We start from the raw sequence: 25,338 nt of genomic DNA, 5'->3' as shown, positions 1-25,338 counted from the left end.
GACCTTGCTTAGTTAGGAACTAGGATCATAGATGATTGATTAGATGGGGATTTGGGAAGTAGGACCAAATATTATTCCGCTCGTATGGAATAAAACTAACGCTGCACAATACAGATTACAGAAGATATGTCAACTACATAAGAATCGTATAATCTAAACAAATTCGAGGGATATCATATCATCAGGCATCTCGTAATGCAAGATGTTACGGGTGGTTGTGAAAAGGTCTAAATAATTCACTCGCGAATGAAAATAGAACTGTAAACAGAGAAAGAATAATATTTGGTCTCATCTTAAAAAGAATCTCGCACACACTCGTTATATTCTCCAACCACTATACACACCTAACTCCCATGCAATTCTATTAGCCGCAGTACCATCTTCGCCATAAATATTTCTCCTCTTACATGTATGTATATATATATATTTAAAAGAGTGCTTTACTACTACTAGTCTACTAACACTACATTAATTCGAGAGAAGTAACAAAAATGGCGCTCTTGCTTTGTAACTTTAGACTCCAAAGCTTGGGGTCTCTAGTTTCTACATATGTTCCAGTGATCCACCTTTGAGCCTCTCCATTCTGGCTTGAAGACCGGACAATGCTTTCTCATCCATTGGGAGAACCACTGGGTGTGAGTGCGGACTCTCTGGTCCCATTTGGCTCTGGGGAATGGTCTGGTGGTTCATTGATAAGTTCTCGTTTGTTGGCATCAGCGGTTTGCTTACTGACTCGAGGGTTCCTGATGAAGCAAGTTGCATGTTCTTCATCCTTTCTCTGATTGCATCTAGCGTCCCAGTCATCACTGTCATAGATTTTTTTTCTAACAGATATGAATAAAACACCACAAGGAAGAAAAAAGAAGGATCAGGATCGAGGAAAGTACCTCCAGGATTCATGTTATTGGCTCGGATGTCGTCGGTGTATGACTCAGATTTAGGGTTCATCAGAGGCTTCACATCTAAAGACGACAAGGAAGGAATATCAGGAGATGGGAGAGCCAAGGAAGAAGGGGGAGGAGTTGACAACGGTAGGCTTGAAGGTGTTCTCCCCAAAGCTGCATTCTTCTCAACCTAAAAATCGATTGCAAAACTTAAAGACTCAAAACACTGAAGCTATAAGGGCAATGATAGTAGAAGCCAGGAGATTTGTTACAAACCTGGGCCAAACCGTCTCTAATGTAAGTACGAAACGCCTCACTAGCATTTTGAAGTTGGGAAAAGATATCAACCTACAAGCATTGACATCAGTTTGTAGGTACATACAATGTGGCTCGAATGGCCGTGTGTTGATTAAGAACAGGATACACAAATACTTGAAATCCAAAGTCATATATACCTTTGGATATGACTTAGTGATGTGGTAGAGGTCGTAAAGACCAATTGTGGAAGTTTGTTTGTCCCCAATTTTCTTAAAAATCGCCCCAAGCTCTTGCTTCAACTGAACATCAGCAGAATTTGCGGGAGGTGAAGGATTATTGGCTGTTGAATCTGTCCAATGAGTTTGACCCACAGGACCTGTTGCGGTTAGCATTCTTGCTGCAGCTAAAGTCTGCAAGTATTTAAATAGTTACTACCAATGACGTCTGAATTTCTCTTACAAAATGGAAGTAACTTTTTCAGATATATTATTCGACCAAGTAATTTAGTACATATGATCTTTCAAGTTAAGTATCAAGAGAGGTAGTACACCAAATGGTTTGGATGCGCTCTTTGATCAAACCCTCAGCTTCAGCAATTTGTCAAGATTTCTGGAGAGAAAGTTATAAGACTAAGATCTCACCTCAAGGTTCAGGTCGATGTAAGCGAGAATAATGGGTTGTGGCCTCATGTCAATAGGGACAAGAGACAAGTGACCCTTAATTGCGGCTCCCCGGAGCTTAACAAGTTCATGTAGAACAGTTTTCACCATCCTCAGAGGTTTATCATCTGCCCCAGCTCTTCTCATTGGAAAAAATCCCAACCAAGAACAAAACGAGAATGAATTAGTAATGGCAAGTAGGAAAATCTCCAAAAAAATAAACAGACTAATATTTGTAAAATTTATAAGTGCATTTAAGGAGATGTACCTCCTACGTATCTCTTCCATTCCCAGCTCTTGCAGATATACATGGATACTCTGAAGAAGCCTATCAAGATCAACTTCATATATGGTGCTTTGGAGGAGCTAAACATAGACAAGCAATAATCAGATATACAATACAAGTTTTTTTTTGACACTTTGATCGTAGCAAGTAGGAAAGGCACGTCAACAAAAAACAGCAGGACTGGTATGTAACAACTACTTAAGTTATTCGAACAATGATTCTCCTAACAATTATTTTGTAGAAATCATACCTTTGTAAGTTTAATAAGGCATTTAACTACCAAATCAGAGAATTTCTGATTCCGGACAGCATATACTTCAGCCGTAGCAGGTGAAGGCCATCTAGATGGATCAAGAGGACGTAGCAAGCTAATAAGGACCACAAACGATGATGTCCGATCTGCATTATCCTGAATATAATAAAAAAAAAAAGGAGAGGAAGTCAGAGAACTTCATAGCCACATATGATGAAATCCTTTAGCATGGGAGGAATATCTAACCAGGATCTTAAGCATCAAAACGTTCAGAGCTTTCAGAAGTTGGCTGCCATCTTCCATACGTGGAACTCTTTCATCCAGAAGCCAAAGCAAGAGCTCTGTTATAAGGCTTTCAAGAGTCCCTTCTTTGACTGCATGGGCAAGCTTCTTATTTTGGAATGTCTGCAACAATACATACTTGTGAGTAATAAGCTTCACAAACAAACCTAATTGAGCTAACAATCTAATGAAGAAAAGCAGCATCACAAATTCAAACGGAGTTACCTGCATAAGTGTGTTCAAAACATATTTACATGACCTCGATGAAGCTCCCATTAAGCTAACATCAAATGTTTTGGCAACCTAACAGAATATAAAACATAATTGAGTGGTGGTCAGCAGAAACTTTTATTGGAGTTCTGCAAGACAAATGGACAAAGAAAGTTTATCAGGCAGACCTTATTTGCTAAGCATGAAACAAGTCCATCAGCATCCTTCACAAGTTCATCAATTGCACTCTCTTCAGGATCATTAGAAGCCTGTGCCAACTCATGACACACAACTTTCATCCCTTCAACCGACTGCAACACATAAGAAAAGAGGAAAATACAAAATTAAATCAACACTTGCAGGATCTTCAAATATGCATCACCTCAGTTTCCAAATGACAAAATTGGTCAACGTCCCTTCACAACCAAATCAAACATACATGTATTCTATGGACCTTTATTAAGTCTCTGTAGTAGATAATTGACTTACTATAATAATAACATCAAGTAATAATTTATGCTAATACCCTAAAACAGAAAAAGCTACTCCATAACAGACCAAACAAATAATATCAAGATCGGATAACAGAAGCCAGAAACCTGCTCCGGAGAACCAAACATAATGATGTCCAAAGCCTCATTCCAGTCTGTAGGGCCATTAACTCCAGCAATTGTCCGAGGTACTGGGTTCCTCTCCAGAATTTGTTCCGAAATACCATAGCTTTGCCTGGAAGAGAAAAAATATTGAGTTGTGCAAAGAAGCCGCATGGACACCAGAAACTTATATATATGTCTACCTTGGAAATAAAGAACCAGGGGCTATTTGAGAAAGGTCACCACTTTGCTCTGCCACTTCAGGTCTGTAAACAAACAGAAAATCATTATAGACACTAAATACGCCTGAGAATCCTTTCTGTTCCCGATCACTAAGAAAACCAACATCAAAATAATTATCTTTTTGGCTTCCACTTTAGCTTATTGCCGATGCTAAGTACAAATAAGTCGCTACCAAAAAGTCTCAATGCTGTAACCTACGCACCCGTTGTCTCTAACAGAACGCTTTAATGCTGCCCGTGCCTCCCCAGGTCTCCCTTCTCTTCTTTTCTCCATTTCCTTGATCTGATGGCCAAACTATGAAAAATAAAACTCACAGATACAAGTCTGAAGCAAAAAATGGTTCATATTTTAACTTACTTTCCACTTAAATCTATCATCAATCATACTCTTTTGAGCATCTGTAAGCTTCCCAACATATTTCCAGATATCATCACCTGCAATAACAAGCCACACAATGAGAAACGAGTCCCAAAATTATCTCAAGGGAATGGACAACCAAATGCGAAATTCGATTCAGAATCATGATTATTAGGTTATGAAACATAGACAAGCCAAAATTGAGCACTAATCACTGCGAGACATGGCAAGTTTTAAAAAATTTCCACTATAACTTCACAAAAGCTGATGAATTCCCCTACCAAGAATCTTATAACCAGTAGCCATGGTGTTCAAAGCAGCTTTTCTGAGTTCACCATCTCTTTCGGCCGTCAAGCTTGCAACCATATTTAAGTATTTCAGTAGTCCACTTATCTGCTTAGAAAGGTATATTAGAATTCAAACAGAACAGATATGTCATATAATTTGTCAAGTTTTGCTACTACCTCGGTACCACAAGTCTCGAGTAGATATCCTATGAGATCAGTACATTCTATCCTCGTTCGGTTGTTTTTGGAACGTAAACCTTCTAAAATATAGGGATATGTCTTTGCCACAGAATATGCTTGGATAATCTGCTTCATCAGCTCCCGCATTTTTTCTCTTACTTTTTCAATGTTATGCCCCAACTGCACCAAGGACAGGGAGTTAAATATAAAGATACTGAAGCACCAATATTTTTCTAAACGAGAAAGATAAACAGGAATTTTTATAAAGAGGCCAACACCAAGGGAAATTGAATTATTATCCGATGGCTAACCTTCTCCGCCAAACAGGGCAGAAATATTGCAGCCTCTGCTTCCGTCATGCAGTATTCTTCATCCCTTAATGTGTTGAAAAGCTCCGGAAGAAACTCAAGCACCTATTCTTACCCAGAGCAAATGAAATTTCATTATTATTGCATGAAAAACAGTGTCAAACATGAACTCCAATAGCAGAATAAACATTACAATTTACCTTTAGCAGACAGGTTGTGTTGGATTTACAGAATTGCAATACAAACCACCTGAGAAGTATATCTAATACTTCTATTATCTCCTTTGAAACAGAAGGAAGTGCCTGCGGCGAGAAGGAGGGAAGTTTACTTTAAATAAAAATAAATAATAATAAGATCTAGCAGATGAATAAGATTCTAACACAAGATATCCGCATTCTAACATAAGATAGCTGCTACCTTCTGTAGGATTTCCAGCCCATCTACTTGTTTCTTGAAGTCGGGGCTCAACAATCGTTTTTGCAAGTCTTCCCTAAAAAATTTCATCATATCATTCTGCACCAAACCCCCAACTTTAGTTATAACATGATCCTAATGCAGAACTCATTTAAATCCTCTAGAAATCAAACCTCAAGATCCTGAATCTGTTCTGGTCGCAGCTCCTCAAATTTTATTCTACGAACCACCACCCTCTCCCTGTCCTCCTGCGATTTAAACACACAAAAAAATATATATAATCAACCTTTTGTCATCCTACACAATACCTGTGGAAATATTTACAAATTCTTTGGAAACTTATCCAACCTTATTGGAGTCCTTAGTATTTAGCAAAGCCTGTGACTGGATAGCTATATCATGGACAGACGTAATAAGACTTGAGCCCTTTGTTGGTACGGCTCTCTTCAGAAACACAAAACTAGTCAGATATTATAAATTGTGTACAAAATTATATATATGTTAAGAGATAGAAACTTACTGATCTGTTTCCTTGCTTCAAGGTACCATTAGAAGTTGATTTTGAAATCTTTGAAACACCTTTAGACACTGGCCCCCCCATAGCTTTTGATGATTCAAATGGTTCTGAAAACAACACCATTAGCTTGAACAGAGAAAAAAAGCGAATGAAGAAGAGAAAACATGACAATCAGACAACCAGATCATGGAGAGGTACCTTGAACAAATCCTGGTCTTACTTTTTCAAGCACAAGAGCTAGAGCTGGGCCTTGGATATCTTTGAGATGCTTTTCAATCTGAAAATATATATACAAACATCTAATCAGATATTGAGTTCTAGCCCTGAATAGAACAAGCTAACCCAAGATACCTACAGTTTCTTGTCCACTGACTCTCAAGATCTCAGAAATGCACCCTTCGGCTGCTTTTCGCACATCTGCTGATTTGTCCTGGAAAGATTCATTGAAGGATAAAATTATAAACAATCGTAATCACTGTTTAAAGCAGATGAGGCGGTATAACAATTTTAGATGAGTCACCGTCATTGCGGTGCTTGCAGGTTTCAGTAAATGTATAGCATCCACAAAGTCACTTAATCCAGTAAGCTGTTTTGTTAACCAATCAAAAAGATCTTTACGTCCTTCTGCTCCCATTTTCCCATCTGTTAGAGCTATTATAATGTAAGGAATCTGCATTAACAGAAAATATAGTTTTAGTTGACTAAATTATAGCAACAAGCAAAAGACAAGCCTCAAAAAGATTATCACCAACCATTTTGTCAAGATGCACAGCACCAAGCCACGAATCAAGAGCAGCCAAGGTGCATTCCCTCATGTGCTTCTTGTTGTCACCGAGACATTTCAGAACATCAGATAGAATTCCCTGAAGTAGATAACTCAAGTATATGATAAAACTGGCAAACAGTGATATTTCAGTGTACAAATTATTTTCAATGCTTGACATGTATCACCAACCTTGCTCGCCTTCTCAACAGCTGGTCCCATAGCTGCAGCAACACCTCCAATGGTAGTCAATGTTTGCATAACAAGATTTTTGTTACTATCCAACAGGCGTCCTCTAAGACCACCAAATAATTCTCCTATCGAATGTGACAAAAAATATACATATAACAATAAGGAATCATGACTTCATTTTGGATATGACAAATCTAAAATAACAGAGAATTATGGGAAAAGTTCTGACTTCATACCAGTTCCAGTTGGTTGGATACGTTTATTAGCCTCTTCCAGAATTTTATTGACACCTTCAATTGACTCTAAACGCATCTACAAAATTTTAAACGACTCAATTTTAACTCTACCGCTTAAAATAAGTTTCCACAGAAGAATTGTTAGGTTTAGACAACAAAAGAAGACTTCCAATTTAAAGAGCACCTTCCAATCAGGACTCTCAAAGCCCTTAAGAAGATTAGGGGTAATCTTGCTACTGATATCTTCTCTAGGTAAGCCATCCAGCCCTCCAGCAGATGTTGATGTTGAAACTGACGTCTTAACAACTCTCTTCGGAGCCGCAGTCCCCTGATGAACAGAATATAAGTACAGCAAGAAAAACAAGAAATCCAAAAATCAAGGCAATCCACACAAATGTATACCTCGAAAGGGTTTTTCTCATATTCGGTGTCAAGTGCACTTAGTAGTGCAGGTTTGACATCATTAAGAAACCCTTTAATGTCTGCAAACAGAATTAACATAGTTTAATTCAGTGTTAAGATATGTTATTCTACAAAACACAAGTTAGACAAAGATAAAACAGCTTAAATGGATTCGTAGCTACCTGGACCAACAAACTTGTGTAAAGCACCCAAGAGTTTAATTGTAGCATTTCTGGTGGCAGCTGTACTTGATTGCAGCCCAACATCCTTACAAAAATCTATCAAATCCTGCCAAATGGACAGAAAAACCTCATTAGCTCATAATGTAAAAAACCTAGATACTGCAGTTTAATAAACAGGGATTTCAGGAGCTGGGAATTTTCTAAGAGGAAAAAACTTCAGAACCTTAAGCTTCAAAAGTGAGACACCAAAGTCATCAACTGCAGAAACCATCCATAACAAGCCTTCACTAAGAACCTTTGGATTCTTGTGCTCTTTCATGATTTTGAAAAGCTACAACCAAAAGCCATATATTGTCATTATGATCATATTAAAAAGAAAGTTGACCAAACCAGTACTTACCCTTTCGAAAACAAATCCAGGACCAACTGCCTCGCAGAAAGCTGTAAGGCATTTCATAGCAGAAGCTCGTGTCTTTATATCTGCAACTCGTTCACTAGTGCCTAGTGAATTAATAGAAAAACTCACGCAAATTAGCTTAGAACTAATTCTTAAGAAAAAATTAAATCTGACGTCAGGATTCAGCATTCATCAACTGAAGGTAGCTTTTTCGATACTAACCTGTAATACAAAGTACGACACATTTCTTAGGAAACTTCGCCGCAGTCGAAGATATGTAAGTGATGATTTCGATGACCTGTTGCTGAACCTGCATTCCAAGTAATAAGCTCATGTACTTACTAATTAAATCTGGGGGTGGGGGGGGTGGGGGGGTGTTAATTCTTAAAAAAAATACAAATAAGAAGAATTTAGATAGAATAACAAGCATACCTGCACATTTTTCTCATTCCAACCAGGAACCGCACACAACAACCGGACCAAGATTTCCACTGACTTGTCTAGTTCTTGTAGACCTTCTATCTCTTCTTTCAAAGCCAAAGTTGCTGCACGGCAATAAAATGAAAAAATCGTCAAACTGATAGATACTTAAAAAATGAAGAGATAGAAAAGAGATGCTGTGACATGCGCTAATGCAGCTTTGAACTGAATCAATATGAGGCAACATGAAATAGAGCTTCGATATTAATTCAGGACCCTTGCACAACAGATTTATACTATGTATAGGAATGAAATTTGATGCAGAACCACTTCAACATGAGATTAACCACCCCAAGCAAGACGAAAAAAAAGATTAAACATAGAAAGAAGTAAGCACTAATGATGAAGACAAAAGCATTTGAGAGNGCAGCAACACCTCCAATGGTAGTCAATGTTTGCATAACAAGATTTTTGTTACTATCCAACAGGCGTCCTCTAAGACCACCAAATAATTCTCCTATCGAATGTGACAAAAAATATACATATAACAATAAGGAATCATGACTTCATTTTGGATATGACAAATCTAAAATAACAGAGAATTATGGGAAAAGTTCTGACTTCATACCAGTTCCAGTTGGTTGGATACGTTTATTAGCCTCTTCCAGAATTTTATTGACACCTTCAATTGACTCTAAACGCATCTACAAAATTTTAAACGACTCAATTTTAACTCTACCGCTTAAAATAAGTTTCCACAGAAGAATTGTTAGGTTTAGACAACAAAAGAAGACTTCCAATTTAAAGAGCACCTTCCAATCAGGACTCTCAAAGCCCTTAAGAAGATTAGGGGTAATCTTGCTACTGATATCTTCTCTAGGTAAGCCATCCAGCCCTCCAGCAGATGTTGATGTTGAAACTGACGTCTTAACAACTCTCTTCGGAGCCGCAGTCCCCTGATGAACAGAATATAAGTACAGCAAGAAAAACAAGAAATCCAAAAATCAAGGCAATCCACACAAATGTATACCTCGAAAGGGTTTTTCTCATATTCGGTGTCAAGTGCACTTAGTAGTGCAGGTTTGACATCATTAAGAAACCCTTTAATGTCTGCAAACAGAATTAACATAGTTTAATTCAGTGTTAAGATATGTTATTCTACAAAACACAAGTTAGACAAAGATAAAACAGCTTAAATGGATTCGTAGCTACCTGGACCAACAAACTTGTGTAAAGCACCCAAGAGTTTAATTGTAGCATTTCTGGTGGCAGCTGTACTTGATTGCAGCCCAACATCCTTACAAAAATCTATCAAATCCTGCCAAATGGACAGAAAAACCTCATTAGCTCATAATGTAAAAAACCTAGATACTGCAGTTTAATAAACAGGGATTTCAGGAGCTGGGAATTTTCTAAGAGGAAAAAACTTCAGAACCTTAAGCTTCAAAAGTGAGACACCAAAGTCATCAACTGCAGAAACCATCCATAACAAGCCTTCACTAAGAACCTTTGGATTCTTGTGCTCTTTCATGATTTTGAAAAGCTACAACCAAAAGCCATATATTGTCATTATGATCATATTAAAAAGAAAGTTGACCAAACCAGTACTTACCCTTTCGAAAACAAATCCAGGACCAACTGCCTCGCAGAAAGCTGTAAGGCATTTCATAGCAGAAGCTCGTGTCTTTATATCTGCAACTCGTTCACTAGTGCCTAGTGAATTAATAGAAAAACTCACGCAAATTAGCTTAGAACTAATTCTTAAGAAAAAATTAAATCTGACGTCAGGATTCAGCATTCATCAACTGAAGGTAGCTTTTTCGATACTAACCTGTAATACAAAGTACGACACATTTCTTAGGAAACTTCGCCGCAGTCGAAGATATGTAAGTGATGATTTCGATGACCTGTTGCTGAACCTGCATTCCAAGTAATAAGCTCATGTACTTACTAATTAAATCTGGGGGTGGGGGGGGTGGGGGGGTGTTAATTCTTAAAAAAAATACAAATAAGAAGAATTTAGATAGAATAACAAGCATACCTGCACATTTTTCTCATTCCAACCAGGAACCGCACACAACAACCGGACCAAGATTTCCACTGACTTGTCTAGTTCTTGTAGACCTTCTATCTCTTCTTTCAAAGCCAAAGTTGCTGCACGGCAATAAAATGAAAAAATCGTCAAACTGATAGATACTTAAAAAATGAAGAGATAGAAAAGAGATGCTGTGACATGCGCTAATGCAGCTTTGAACTGAATCAATATGAGGCAACATGAAATAGAGCTTCGATATTAATTCAGGACCCTTGCACAACAGATTTATACTATGTATAGGAATGAAATTTGATGCAGAACCACTTCAACATGAGATTAACCACCCCAAGCAAGACGAAAAAAAAGATTAAACATAGAAAGAAGTAAGCACTAATGATGAAGACAAAAGCATTTGAGAGTAAAAGAGTCCTCCAGGCCTTCAACAAACCTTCAAGTCTTTCTTTCCATACAGAGCTCTTTAGCTGAGATATAGTTTCTGGTTTTACAAGAGAACCTAATCTGTTTTCAATCTCTTCAAGACCCATCTCGGCAGGCTAAAAATGAAAAAAATATATATATATATTAACACCATAAAAGTCGGCAAGAAGTCAATCAATCACATAACAAATTCTAATTTTATATACATGTACCTCGACATCTTCAGGTGGTTCAACAGATTTTGAACCTTCACTCCGTACAGAACCATCTTTTTTGCCTCCACCCGGTTTGNAAACGACTCAATTTTAACTCTACCGCTTAAAATAAGTTTCCACAGAAGACTTGTTAGGTTTAGACAACAAAAGAAGACTTCCAATTTAAAGAGCACCTTCCAATCAGGACTCTCAAAGCCCTTAAGAAGATTAGGGGTAATCTTGCTACTGATATCTTCTCTAGGTAAGCCATCCAGCCCTCCAGCAGATGTTGATGTTGAAACTGACGTCTTAACAACTCTCTTCGGAGCCGCAGTCCCCTGATGAACAGAATATAAGTACAGCAAGAAAAACAAGAAATCCAAAAATCAAGGCAATCCACACAAATGTATACCTCGAAAGGGTTTTTCTCATATTCGGTGTCAAGTGCACTTAGTAGTGCAGGTTTGACATCATTAAGAAACCCTTTAATGTCTGCAAACAGAATTAACATAGTTTAATTCAGTGTTAAGATATGTTATTCTACAAAACACAAGTTAGACAAAGATAAAACAGCTTAAATGGATTCGTAGCTACCTGGACCAACAAACTTGTGTAAAGCACCCAAGAGTTTAATTGTAGCATTTCTGGTGGCAGCTGTACTTGATTGCAGCCCAACATCCTTACAAAAATCTATCAAATCCTGCCAAATGGACAGAAAAACCTCATTAGGTCATAATGTAAAAAACCTAGATACTGCAGTTTAATAAACAGGGATTTCAGGAGCTGGGAATTTTCTAAGAGGAAAAAACTTCAGAACCTTAAGCTTCAAAAGTGAGACACCAAAGTCATCAACTGCAGAAACCATCCATAACAAGCCTTCACTAAGAACCTTTGGATTCTTGTGCTCTTTCATGATTTTGAAAAGCTACAACCAAAAGCCATATATTGTCATTATGATCATATTAAAAAGAAAGTTGACCAAACCAGTACTTACCCTTTCGAAAACAAATCCAGGACCAACTGCCTCGCAGAAAGCTGTAAGGCATTTCATAGCAGAAGCTCGTGTCTTTATATCTGCAACTCGTTCACTAGTGCCTAGTGAATTAATAGAAAAACTCACGCAAATTAGCTTAGAACTAATTCTTAAGAAAAAATTAAATCTGACGTCAGGATTCAGCATTCATCAACTGAAGGTAGCTTTTTCGATACTAACCTGTAATACAAAGTACGACACATTTCTTAGGAAACTTCGCCGCAGTCGAAGATATGTAAGTGATGATTTCGATGACCTGTTGCTGAACCTGCATTCCAAGTAATAAGCTCATGTACTTACTAATTAAATCTGGGGGTGGGGGGGGTGGGGGGGTGTTAATTCTTAAAAAAAATACAAATAAGAAGAATTTAGATAGAATAACAAGCATACCTGCACATTTTTCTCATTCCAACCAGGAACCGCACACAACAACCGGACCAAGATTTCCACTGACTTGTCTAGTTCTTGTAGACCTTCTATCTCTTCTTTCAAAGCCAAAGTTGCTGCACGGCAATAAAATGAAAAAATCGTCAAACTGATAGATACTTAAAAAATGAAGAGATAGAAAAGAGATGCTGTGACATGCGCTAATGCAGCTTTGAACTGAATCAATATGAGGCAACATGAAATAGAGCTTCGATATTAATTCAGGACCCTTGCACAACAGATTTATACTATGTATAGGAATGAAATTTGATGCAGAACCACTTCAACATGAGATTAACCACCCCAAGCAAGACGAAAAAAAAGATTAAACATAGAAAGAAGTAAGCACTAATGATGAAGACAAAAGCATTTGAGAGTAAAAGAGTCCTCCAGGCCTTCAACAAACCTTCAAGTCTTTCTTTCCATACAGAGCTCTTTAGCTGAGATATAGTTTCTGGTTTTACAAGAGAACCTAATCTGTTTTCAATCTCTTCAAGACCCATCTCGGCAGGCTAAAAATGAAAAAAATATATATATATATTAACACCATAAAAGTCGGCAAGAAGTCAATCAATCACATAACAAATTCTAATTTTATATACATGTACCTCGACATCTTCAGGTGGTTCAACAGATTTTGAACCTTCACTCCGTACAGAACCATCTTTTTTGCCTCCACCCGGTTTGCCAGTCCCAACCTTCTTGCTTGCAGGCTATAAAATGTTAGCATTTAATGTGATGTTCAAATCATAGTGGAATTCAGAAAGAAAAAAGGGAAAAGGCCCGCAAGTATCCTAAAACCTCAAATGATTGCAAGTTGCAACAGTCACAGAAAAAAATGTAAGAGAAAACTCACAGCAGAGGGAGCAGGTCTTTTGCCGCTCAACATGCTTGCTGCTGATTTCCTTACAAAGGAAGCTTCTGAGTTCTGCATAATTTTGAAGTGGTATAACTATTGTGTGGATACAAATGTTAAAAGAACTACCAGGCAAACAGATACGAGACATGAAACCCATTCAATCTCTTAGACAACGAGATGCGAAAAGACAAGGCATCTAATACCAACTATATCAAACATCCCATCTCCACATCCCAGATGCCCTACCCATCTCCCATCAAAGGGAATTATTTTTTTTTTAAAGAACTGAATGTTATTTGACACTGTAGATACGGATAGAAGCATACCCCTGCGGCCGTGCTCCCAACTGAAGACTGAACTGTCACTTTTATATGAAAAGAGCATCCTATTAGAATGGGAAAAAGCCCGCAAACAAAACTTGATGTTCAGATAACGACTGTGTGAAATAAAGCACACAAACCTGAGCTTGTACCAGCTGAGTCACCACCACCAGAGGCTGCAATCATTTCTGAAAGTTTCTTTTTTCTAACATCATCAAGTTTTTCCAACGACCTTTCCAAAGGTCTCATACCTACAGACTAAAATAACCAGAAGATAATAAACATATGGGGAATAGTAAAACATGAAGTAAAAGAGTCATTTATCCGCATATTCTAACATGTGTACATCATACAACAGACGACAACGGAAATATGTTGCTGACAAAGCACAATATAAAACTAATACCTTAGCTATTGCAGCCAAAGCCGAAAATGCTGCATCCCTCACTTCAGGAGTTCCATCGTTGAGACACTACATTATTACAAATTCCAGGCATCCAACTAAGTTATAAGTTCAAACCATTGATTAGTTTCAAACTTAGAAGTGGTAACTGCGATCAAAATTCAACTCAATGCTATTGCTAAACCAACTAATCATAATACTGCAACATTACATATGTTATCTGTACTTGTAGCACTAACTTGTTGCATCTATCTATGCTTGCATTATTAAGCAACTACGTACTACTAGACAAAGTATAACATGGAGCCATCGGGCACAAAAAGTACTAACCTCCATAAATAAAGGGACATATTCTTTGTGTGCCTTTAGAATAAGAGCCTTGTTAGTTGTTTCAAGACAGGATGTCAACCAGTTCAAAGTTGCAGAACGCACAAGTGGAACTTTGTTTTTTACTGCTGTCTTAACATCTGCAAAAGAGAGCAAAGTTGGTTGAAATACTGATGAAAGACAGATTCTTAAAAATTGGTCGCCAAACATCTAAACAAGACAATCATAAGCAAATCAATAGAGCTTCATAAAAAAATTCCAAGATAAAATGGCTCTTGCCTTCTATAACGTCAACAAGATTCAAACACCCAGCTTTGTACATTGTTTGTAACGTTTGTGTAAGTGGGTCTGCGACTGATTGCTTTTTCTCTTTCAATTTTTCCTGTTCAAAGGAACAAACAGCCACCAAGTTTTGTATCAAATGCTGGACTAAAACCCAGTCAGCAACCTAAGCNACAAGGCATCTAATACCAACTATATCAAACATCCCATCTCCACATCCCAGATGCCCTACCCATCTCCCATCAAAGGGAATTATTTTTTTTTTAAAGAACTGAATGTTATTTGACACTGTAGATACGGATAGAAGCATACCCCTGCGGCCGTGCTCNCTAAGAAAAGAGTATCAATACTCAAAAGACTTGAAGCATCTTCTTGTAAATAATAATTATGAATCAAAGATTCCACATGACTCACAAGCAAAACAGGCAGCAAAAACCGTGAACTAGCAGAGAAATGTGTTCTTAAACCACGTGCAAGATTTCCAATGGCTTGAATAGCTTCAACTGCAACAGCTAAGTTCACATCCGTGATAAGCTGCAATCGGAAATATTAACAAATATTATCAAACTAAAAGTAAAAGAAATTATGCAACATTGAATCCTAAACACCAGCAGCGCTGATGCTATTATTGCAACCAGAAAACATTTTAAAACGAATGAACTTCAAATTAATCAATAAGCATAGATATTTGCAGGCTGCTTCATCACCAATTAGATAATGCTGCACTTACAGAGCTAAAGCATACAAAGGATTTTAAGATGTTAACATGTAAATACCTTCTTTAAGGTTCGACAAATCTCTGAAAAATCACCAGGAGCTATCTTTTTAGTCGAAGCAAGCTTTGTTAGCTCTGCAACAGCCTCTTTACGTTCTGACCACTTTGTAGCTTTCTAAAAGGGATACATCGTTAGCTCGTGTAATGTGTCAAATGCAATCAATATGGGAAGTAAGTGGTATAGTATAAAAAGTTATTTCAGTGAAGGACAACCACAAGAAATAAAACATAATAAATTAAAATGTGGCATTAAGCATCCAAAACTCACCACTCCGTCCCAGAAACCAGACTTCTCCAAAGGAGTCAAAATGTCCACAGGATCCATAAGATCATACTCATCTATTTCCTGGGGGGCTGATAGTAAAGAGTAGATAAAATAGAATCAAAGTAAGCAGACTTCTCAAGATTGCTTGATGAAGAAACAATTTATTGACGTACAAGCTACTTACCATCAGCAACAGCTTCTTCACTGGGCCCATCGCCCACAACATCGGAACTAGCTTCTGCCTCTGGCTCCTTGTCTTGCTCAGATCTTCAAAATTAAAATACAGATATAATCACATTGCAGCTTTTTAAAATCATGTTAGGACTTTTTCACTTTAAAATTCACGCAGGCGACGAAAAGGTCTAGAAACCAAAAAGAAATCCTCATGCATATTAATTCAATTATTCAGAAACTTGACAAAAGCACACTGAGTATTCACAAAGCATAGGCTGGATTACGGTGAAATCAAAAATATTAATGGAAGTTCCAATGAATAAATAAAGATGTAACATAGGAAAAAACAAATGTTATCGTATATAGTAGTTACCTTATCTTTCGAGTGGGCTTGGCACCCCCTGAAACATTGGCAAGCTCAGCGTCCAGCTCTTTTTTCTTGCAGAGCAACAATGAAATAAAATATTAGTGTTTGCAAAGAGCACAAGAGAATAAATCCAAGTATAAATAGAACTTCTTCTACTGTTTTTCTTATATAACTTAATAGGAAAAATCTCAAATCATGGGTAGAATTTACAACCAAGAGTGTGATTCTTATTGGCGCTGGGTTTTATCTTCAATCTGTTATGACTAGAATTAGAAACCTCTATTTCAGTTTTACAACTCCAAGAAAAAGCAAGAGGAATTGATCCAGTTCATATCATCTTGGCAACATAGCTAATGCAAATGTACGGATCAACATAAATCTTACCATCGTATCCCTCATTTTCTCAAACAATATAGACTTTACAGGGTCTTTTCCAATCCAACGGCATAGCTCAAGAGTCACCCCTTTGGCAGATGCACGGACATTCTGATCTTGATGGTCGAAAAGTTCAGGAAGCATCTTTAAAATCCGTTTGGGTGGAATAACCTTTGATCCAAATTCACTAAGGTAGAAACAAACTAGGGTCGTTATTTCAGAAAAAAGGTTTCATGAACCAGTGGAGAAAACTAACAAGGACTTGAAAACAGACCTTAGAGCTTGAAACATAACGTCTACTGCAGGTACCACAGCCTTTGCAACTTTATTCTTTATAGCTTTCTCCATCGTATCCTACAATCATGCCAAATCTGTTAAATCTATAGAGACGAAGTTCTCCTATCAACTATACAATACAACTCCCAAATATATCTTCTGGGAAATTGAAACTTAAACGATTGAAACAATGCATATCAAGTGGAGTTATTATCGCCTTATACTGGAAGACAAATGATGTTTTGAACAAGACCCTACAGCAGACATCTTCAAAACAACATGTTACAGGAAAAATGTATTATTGATAGCAGAAGTCCAACAGAATGAGACAGGGTGCAATAACTCAAAACTGAAAATGTTGGTTACTGGATGCTCAAGGGGAATGTCAGTCATAGTTATTTTAAATGCTCTTTTACACTAGAAACCTAACATAACACTAGAAAGCTATATTTTAACGCACTCCTTCTAAGAAGGGTATATAGTTGCATTCTGGGTTATAAAGCACTTTCATTGCTATGTCAGCTCACCTATCTAGTCAATGATACATCAGTCTAGCAAGCAACTCTATAACTAGATGGTGAAGCAATACATACATCAGAGTGCAAGGGTTAAGTGTATGAGGCTAGTTATTAGTTAACCCTTGCAGAGTTGCAAGAAGGTAGAAATGAATAGCATACCAGGAAAACATCGACAGCCTCTAATTCTACCCAAAGCAAGAAAGCAGCTTGAGCCTTGTCGACAGTATTCTTCCGACCCGTGAGACATTTAGCCGCAATAGCATCGCAAACTTCCTTTGCATACCTTCAAAAGCAGAAAAAAGCTAAGTATTCACATGCAAACACACTACTAATAGTCTGCCCATTACAAAAGCAAAACAACACCATACCTTCCGGCGTCTGAGTCAGCTGCTCGCAAAAACGCAATCAATGCATCAAGGGCTTTCTCTTGCACGGGCGCATTAGAATCCGCCACCGTCTTCCTAAACAAGTGACCTGCGAATTAAAAAATCAAAAAAAAAATCAGAAATTCAATCAAGAGTAAAGCAAATAAACCCTAGGAAGAATCACATTCCCGCTCANCTCCCCTTTCAAGTAGAGCAAAGAAGGCTACATGTTTTAAACACTAAGAAACATTTTACTAAAGGGTTCAAAGTTCCAGTCTTCGACTAAGGAACCAGCATCACAAAGTATAAACCTAGAGGGTAAATGTTTCAGTCTTTGAATAGGAATCAGAAACCACCAAATTGGGTCTGCATCACAAAGTATAAACCTAAAGGGTTAAAGTTAAGTCTTTGACAAAGTATAAGCCTAAAGGGTTCAAAGTTTCAGTCTTTGAATAGGAATCAGCAACCAGCAAATTGGGTCTGCACCACAAAGGGTGAAACTTTGATGGAAAAAAGAAGAACACAAGGATAACAGTTGAATCCCACAAAATTCAATAATCAAGGCAATAATTTATAAACACACACAAAAAAAAAAAAAAAAAAAAAAAAAACCCTAAAAAATCACAAGGTATAGAGGAAATCACCAAAATCGCGAAGACGAGAGTCCTTAGGATCAGTAATGGAATCACAAACAGAAGCTAAATCGACGTTAGCCTCGTTCCGAACTTTCCAATTCTTATGGCCAAGGCGATCCTCCCAAGGGAGCTTCTTCGCCTCCTTCAACAACTTCTCGTCCTCCGCCGACATTTTCTCCACGAAACTATATCTCCGACGCTATCGATCTTATCGATCTATACAACTCAAGTTTTTTTTTTTCTTTTTCTTCGTACGGTCTCTTGAAACTTTCTCTCTCTTTTCAAAAAAATTTCTTCGTGTGCCGGCAAGAGAGAGAGAGAGAGAGAGAAAGACAAAAGAAGAGAGTAGGGTGGAGCGTAATCAGAGAGAGAGAGAGAGAGAGAGAGAGAGTGGGGGAATTTTGGTTTCTACGTTTAAATCGGTGGTGTAGTTTCCTTTTTTTTGGTGTTAAAACCCTTCACGCGCGAGTGTGTCCACGCACGATTATTTCAAATTTTATAACGAGCGTTTTAGTTTCTCTTTTGACACGTGTTGAGACTTTGAGACAAGAGTTAGAGGCATTTTTAAACTGTTTCAGGCTTTTAGGAAAACAAAAAAAAACAATATTTTCCTATTGTTGATGCTGTATAATATTAAAAAGTAGATTTACATTAATAACCTATTTCTAAGAAAGAAAAAAACTTTGATGTCAGAAAAGATTAATTAAATTGAATCTACAATAACCTTACAAAAACAAATTATGTTTTATTTTTATCTAAATATATATATATATATATATATAGATATCATGGTTTATTGAATTATCTTTTCTCCTCTAAAATAGAAACAAAGAACCATTAGTGATTAGACACATAAACTAATATGAATTGATTAGTTTGTTGATTTTTTTTAAAGTAAATCAGAAGTTATTGAAAGATTGATTTAAAATTTAGTACTTAATCATGTGTTAATTATTATACAATTTTAAATACTAGTTATAATCAAATGTTATTTATTATTATCTTAAAAATTTAAGCAATAATTCGATTTTTCCTTAAAATTTAATATACTGATAAAGTTTTTCTAATGCAAAGTATAAATGCTCAAATCTCAAAAGAAACTTTGTTATTTTTGATTGATTAGTAGAATTGTAGAATAATATTTATGGGTTCCATCATAAGCAACACCACCCACACACCTTTTCCAACTCCATCCTCATGTCTTACGTGATCGAGCTCTCCATCCCCAGATATCTTTTTTAATCTCTAGCACATGAAACAACAACTCAAATTTAAGCCATCATGATCCTTTCACATACAAAAGCAACAACATTCTCTCCAACGTTCCTTTCTCTACAATTCTTCTGGTTAATCTAATGACATGTCTTTGTATAAAATATACGATCACACTAAAAGTGTTACCCATAAAAAATATTAATCACTTTTTTTAATATAGTAGATGTCCAGTTCTATTATGAAAGCAATTAAGCAAATGATTATCAATCAATGGTACACTTGTATCAATAGGTGAATAGTAGTACGCTTTAAAATCAATTATGGGCTTAATTAGGCCCATAACGATGTTTAACTAAACCCAACACAAAAGCCCTTGTCCCGTTCATAGCATTTAATCATATCGCGTCGGTCGGCACGTGTGATCACCAGTACTCCTCTCTCATTGGTCGTAAACTCGTAACCAAGCCCGATTCCTTTCTCCAAAGTATCTCATCTTCTTTTTTTTTTTTTGTTTGTTGAGTTTACTGCACAGTACTCTCCTTTCTCTCTCTTCACTCTCTCTCATAAAATCACACACCCAACCAAAACCAAAACCAAAAAAAATAAAGTTAAAGACTTTACAGCTCAATTGCGTCTTCTTCCTCTGTCCTATTCTTTCTTCATCTTCCTCCTCGCGGATCCATTTTGAGGTTCGTGTAATTCCCAATTCCTTTTCATTTCTCTTTGCGGGATGGGGAAAAGTGAGATTTTGGTCTGATTTAAACCGGCGAATCGTTTTCGATTTCGTTTTTTTTTTTAAGATTATTGAATGGTTGTTTTTGACTCTTTAGCTATTCTTGTGCTGTGATTGTAATGGCAATGGTGTCTTCGTAATTTCGTGATTTTTTCAGTTTAAATTTAGCAGCCCGAGGTCCTCGTTTAAAGAATGAGTTGGGGTTTATTGGGAAAGATTGAGATTGAGAGAGACTCTGTACTATTACTGAATTCGTTACGCCATTAGATTGCTTTTTTAAATCTCGATCTCGCTCACTCACTTTTCTTCATTACTACTCTAAAAACCAAATCATTTGAGAAAACCCATTTTTAAAGATAAATACTTTTTTATCAAATCCAATCATCGTTGTTGTCAGAGAGAAGAAAAGCGCAAGTTCTTAAAATTTTTTTTGTGTTTGCCCAATCGGTGCATCCCCAGATTTCGCTTATCTTGTTCCCCATCTTTGTATTAGCAATTAACAATGGCGGATTTCAAACCAAGGATCGAGATTTCGTTCCTTGAAACCTTCATTTGCAGCGCTTTCGCTGCTTGTTTTGTAGAGGTGCGAGATGAGATGATTCCTCCTTTTTGTGTTGCTTCATACAAATTATTTGTCTTGATAGAGATTCAAATGAGGGGTCTGCTGTTTTTGTTATACAATCTAATGAGATTACTTTCTTTATCTTCACGAGTCTCTTTTTGTTTCTTGAAGATAGACAGGGTGTCAAGGAGCAGCTGAGTATATGTTACGGATGTTACATTCCGGAGGCTGTTCTTTCAGATGATCGGCAGTAACTATATTATGCTTGAACGGTGCCATAATGGGCATCTGTCTGATGAAGCGCTGCTGTTCATGGCTTCTTTTGATCTCATTGCTTTGTGCACTAAATGAAGCGATTAGTCCCGATGGTACAGTGATCTTTCTCCCTTAAATCTTCCATATTTTGTCGTTGACAAGTCATGATCACCATTTACTCCCGCCAGATTGCTGAAGGGCTTAATTCCTTTTCTTTTTCCAGGTGAGGCGCTTTTGAGTTTTAGAAATGGAGTTTTGGGTTCTGATGGTGTCATTGGCCACTGGAGACCAGAGGATCCTGATCCATGTAACTGGAAGGGAGTGACCTGTGATGCGCCATCAAAAAGAGTTATAGCCTTGTAAGTTTGAACTTTCTTTAGTTTAAATTCTTTATTTTGTCTAGTGTGTGGTACATCTATTGTCGGTTCCTGAAGTTTCTTGTGTACAGGAGTCTTACTCATCACAAACTAAGGGGACCTTTACCCCCTGAACTTGGAATGCTGGATCAGTTAAGGCTTTTGTAGGTGCTCCTAACCTTAAATTAATTTTATTCCTGTCTAGCATATGCTCTACTGCTCAACGTATGTGTATTCCCATGTCATCGCAGAATGCTTCACAACAATTTTTTATATGGCCCAATACCTGCCGCATTGGGAAATTGCACGGCATTAGAGGGAATGTAAGTGTTTTCCGAAAGTACATATGCTGATTAGTAGTTACACTTCATTTCTGGTCGAATTTTTCGTTATCTTTTTTCCGAGTTTATAATATTTTTCTGTCAATTGCTAATGTTTTTCTATATTTGCTTCTATATAGTTGGTGCATAATATTGATGTGTCTTGAGTGATGATATACCAATGGTTTCAAAAGTTTAGCTGGTTTACAAGAATCGTTGTTTCTTTTTTTTAATGGCCCTCGATTCCTTGCAGATACTTGCAGAATAATTACATTGGTGGGACAATCCCAAGTGAACTAGGAAACCTGTCCGCGCTGAAAAACCTGTACGTGATTTATCTCCTCCTTCTTCCAAGTGGATTTGTTTTCCTAGCCTCTGTGGGAACTGTTATTTGATGTTCGGCTAGCTACTCTCACCATTTAATATCCTCTATAACTAGATAGAGGTTTCTGACCACCGATGCAGCATAATGTTTTTCAAACATATATATTTCTCTAGGTCGTGTTGAACCTTAAAAACTACAGGGAATTTGACTTAACATATATCCAGCACACGTATTGTGTTCTATTTGCTGGGTGTAAAGCTCAATAATATGATGATGAGAGTCGTAAATCTATGTTAGGTTCTTTCATATCAAATGGGCATATCATTTAGATTCTTCTGAACTACTAAGTTGATTCTTGATTCTCATTCATAAAGGGACATCTCAAGCAACTCCATCAAGGGAGCTATCCCTGCTTCACTTGGGCAGTTGAAAAAGCTTACTAAATTGTGAGTTGCTAATCTCTATTTTGTGTGTTTTGTGTTTCTGTCTTGTGTATATTTGAGTCTCAATGTTGCTAACTATGTTGATCTTCTTTTGAAGCAATGTCTCGAACAATTTCCTGGTGGGACAAATACCTTCTGATGGCCTACTCGCTCGACTTTCGAGGGACTCGTAAGTATAATTCATCTTTATTCCCCAACCAGATTTTTGTAAATGTAGGTTGATAAATCTTTCTACGGTTGATTGGGCAAAGCAGTTATAATTTTTTGTGACTGTATGCACAATAGCACCCTGTTGCTAGCTTTGCACCACTTTAAAAAAAATAACCAAGTCTAAAACTGATGCATCACTCTTGCAGCTTCAACGGAAATCTTAAATTGTGTGGAAAACAAATCGATGTTGTGTGCAATGACACTGGAAATTCTACAGCTTCTGGGTCTCCAACAGGTATAGCAACTGTGTCTTCATCAATTTCTTGGACAGAATGTATGGATTCTACATAGCTTAGTTTTTGAAAAATTTGTAGCATATTATTATTTGGCTTGAAATGAGTTTGCTTTTTGGTTTCTCCCATATTAAAGGCCAAGGAGGTAATAACCCTAAAAGGCTGCTTATAAGTGCTTCAGCAACTGTGGGTGGGCTGCTCCTAGTGGCGCTCATGTGCTTCTGGGGATGCTTTCTCTATAAAAAGCTTGGTAGAGTTGAGAATCAAAGCCTTGCGATAGAAGTCGGTGGAGGTGAGCCATGCTGACTCTTATTGTAGATCATTTCCATAAAAAAATATTTCTCTCAAAACTTGACACCATGAGAGACAATTTTACCTATCCAGGTGCGTCTATAGTGATGTTCCATGGAGATTTGCCCTACGCTTCCAAAGACATTATCAAGAAACTGGAAACTCTTAATGAAGAGCACATAATAGGCTGTGGAGGCTTTGGAACAGTGTACAAGCTATCGATGCATGATGGCAATGTTTTTGCGCTAAAAAGAATTGTAAAGTTAAATGAAGGTTTTGATCGGTTTTTTGAAAGGGAGCTTGAGATTTTAGGGAGCATCAAACATCGTTACCTTGTGAACCTACGTGGATACTGCAATTCACCCACTTCAAAGCTTCTGCTATATGATTACCTTCCTGGTGGTAGCCTTGATGAAGCTCTACATAGTAAGTCCTCAACTTCATATTTACGAGGTTCCCTTAACTGAGAATTATGATTCTATTGAGTGAAATCTTTGAATGTGTAGAGAGAGGCGAGCAACTGGATTGGGATTCGCGAGTAAATATCATAATAGGAGCGGCAAAAGGGTTGGCATACTTGCATCATGATTGTTCTCCGAGGATTATACACCGTGATATAAAATCGAGCAACATTTTACTTGATGGAAATCTCGAGGCTCGAGTATCAGACTTTGGGCTTGCCAAGTTGTTAGAGGACGAAGAATCTCATATTACAACCATTGTTGCAGGCACATTCGGTTACTTGGCTCCAGGTACTCAATTGCACAGTATTAACAATGCTCTTTAATTGTTGTTACTCTCTGNGGTTTCCTTAACTGAGAATTATGATTCTATTGAGTGAAATCTTTGAATGTGTAGAGAGAGGCGAGCAACTGGATTGGGATTCGCGAGTAAATATCATAATAGGAGCGGCAAAAGGGTTGGCATACTTGCATCATGATTGTTCTCCGAGGATTATACACCGTGATATAAAATCGAGCAACATTTTACTTGATGGAAATCTCGAGGCTCGAGTATCAGACTTTGGGCTTGCCAAGTTGTTAGAGGACGAAGAATCTCATATTACAACCATTGTTGCAGGCACATTCGGTTACTTGGCTCCAGGTACTCAATTGCACAGTATTAAAAATGCTCTTTAATTGTTGTTACTCTCTGTCCTAAGACCTAAATCCGTGAGAAATCATGATGAGTGTTGGTTGCAGAATATATGCAAAGCGGTAGAGCGACTGAGAAAACCGACGTTTACAGTTTCGGGGTTTTGGTTCTTGAAGTCTTGAGTGGTAAACTTCCCACGGATGCCTCCTTCATCGAGAAAGGCTTTAACATTGTTGGTTGGGTAAGCATAATAACGAGGTCCAGCTTTGATAATAAAACATTGTTTACTAGTAAACGCTTTAATTTCGTTTTTTAATAATCTTGCAGCTAAACTTCTTAATCAGCGAAAACCGGGCAAAGGAGATTGTTGATCTAAGCTGTGAAGGAGTGGAGAGAGAGAGTCTCGATGCTCTTCTGTCAATAGCAACGCAGTGTGTGTCTTCAAGTCCAGATGAGCGGCCAACAATGCACAGAGTCGTCCAGTTACTTGAATCCGAAGTTATGACTCCTTGCCCCAGTGACTTCTACGATTCCAGCTCTGAATGATCTCTCATTCACAAAGACTCTGTGCCTTCTTATTTCAAGTCCAGTTTTACACTACAAAATTCGAGCCATTCATTTTCGGTACCTCTTTTCTCTTCTTTTTGTATTTTTTTGGCTTTGAATTGTTAGAATGTTTCCGAGATTGGTGAAACCCTCAATTGATCTGAACATGAAATTGAAATGTAAATGACCATCCACTGTTGTCAATAATAACTCTGTTATATCAAATATGTAGAGGCTTTTTGTTTGCTTTTTCTTCATGTTGTTGTATCAAGGAGAGGAGATCAATATAGAATATGTGGTATTTATTTATACTAGCAAGGGCATCACCTTAAAACTTAGGTTCTGATTTAATATCTCCACAACA

The 25,338-nt window shown here is 37.4% G+C and overlaps 2 protein-coding genes across 9 annotated transcripts; one reads left to right on the top strand and one right to left on the bottom strand.

The window, feature by feature from the left end:
* LOC104792326 (protein MOR1) lies at nt 250-18,723 on the bottom strand. Of its 5 annotated transcripts, none has more exons than XM_010518448.2 (55): nt 18,400-18,723; nt 17,759-17,864; nt 17,550-17,673; nt 16,871-16,950; nt 16,606-16,783; nt 16,228-16,292; nt 15,865-15,947; nt 15,684-15,769; nt 15,417-15,530; nt 15,055-15,174; nt 14,638-14,740; nt 14,362-14,498; nt 14,035-14,100; nt 13,769-13,886; nt 13,635-13,672; nt 13,306-13,377; nt 13,123-13,162; nt 11,009-11,073; nt 10,807-10,912; nt 10,365-10,477; nt 10,155-10,242; nt 9,936-10,036; nt 9,759-9,866; nt 9,536-9,641; nt 9,354-9,433; nt 9,136-9,279; nt 8,952-9,027; nt 8,760-8,840; nt 6,687-6,730; nt 6,484-6,594; nt 6,252-6,401; nt 6,087-6,161; nt 5,930-6,008; nt 5,735-5,838; nt 5,563-5,658; nt 5,388-5,462; nt 5,218-5,313; nt 5,001-5,102; nt 4,804-4,905; nt 4,490-4,672; nt 4,307-4,418; nt 4,026-4,102; nt 3,871-3,962; nt 3,629-3,691; nt 3,432-3,558; nt 3,021-3,143; nt 2,848-2,925; nt 2,587-2,745; nt 2,338-2,496; nt 2,070-2,167; nt 1,784-1,940; nt 1,340-1,552; nt 1,161-1,232; nt 888-1,074; nt 250-806 (listed from the first exon to the last, which is right to left on the bottom strand). In XM_010518448.2, exons 1-55 carry the CDS (start codon nt 18,560-18,562, stop codon nt 544-546), a joined length of 5,958 nt encoding a protein of 1,985 aa, XP_010516750.1. In that variant the 5' UTR covers nt 18,563-18,723; the 3' UTR covers nt 250-543. The 5 variants fall into 5 exon arrangements, with proteins under 5 accessions (XP_010516750.1, XP_010516754.1, XP_010516753.1 ...); XM_010518452.2 differs by having other exon boundaries at nt 3,871-3,950; XM_010518451.2 differs by having other exon boundaries at nt 13,635-13,666.
* LOC104792324 (LRR receptor-like serine/threonine-protein kinase FEI 2) lies at nt 20,218-25,229 on the top strand. 4 transcript variants are annotated; one of them, XM_010518444.1, is made up of 14 exons: nt 20,218-20,294; nt 21,072-21,268; nt 21,379-21,514; nt 21,604-21,675; nt 21,763-21,834; nt 22,085-22,156; nt 22,531-22,602; nt 22,697-22,768; nt 22,956-23,044; nt 23,179-23,334; nt 23,427-23,759; nt 23,840-24,085; nt 24,536-24,669; nt 24,756-25,229. In XM_010518444.1, the coding sequence occupies exons 2-14, from the start codon at nt 21,181-21,183 to the stop codon at nt 24,972-24,974; spliced, it is 1,761 nt and encodes a 586-aa protein (XP_010516746.1). In that variant the 5' UTR covers nt 20,218-20,294; nt 21,072-21,180; the 3' UTR covers nt 24,975-25,229. The 4 variants fall into 4 exon arrangements, with proteins under 4 accessions (XP_010516746.1, XP_010516749.1, XP_010516748.1 ...); XM_010518447.2 differs by having other exon boundaries at nt 20,248-20,294; nt 21,076-21,268; XM_010518446.2 differs by lacking the exon at nt 20,218-20,294 and adding an exon at nt 20,323-20,921 and having other exon boundaries at nt 21,076-21,268.

Source organism: Camelina sativa, chromosome 6 (assembly GCF_000633955.1).
Source record: "Camelina sativa cultivar DH55 chromosome 6, Cs, whole genome shotgun sequence".
In the NCBI taxonomy this organism is placed as follows: domain Eukaryota; kingdom Viridiplantae; phylum Streptophyta; class Magnoliopsida; order Brassicales; family Brassicaceae; genus Camelina; species Camelina sativa.
This window is presented reverse-complemented; position numbering and strand designations above follow the sequence as displayed.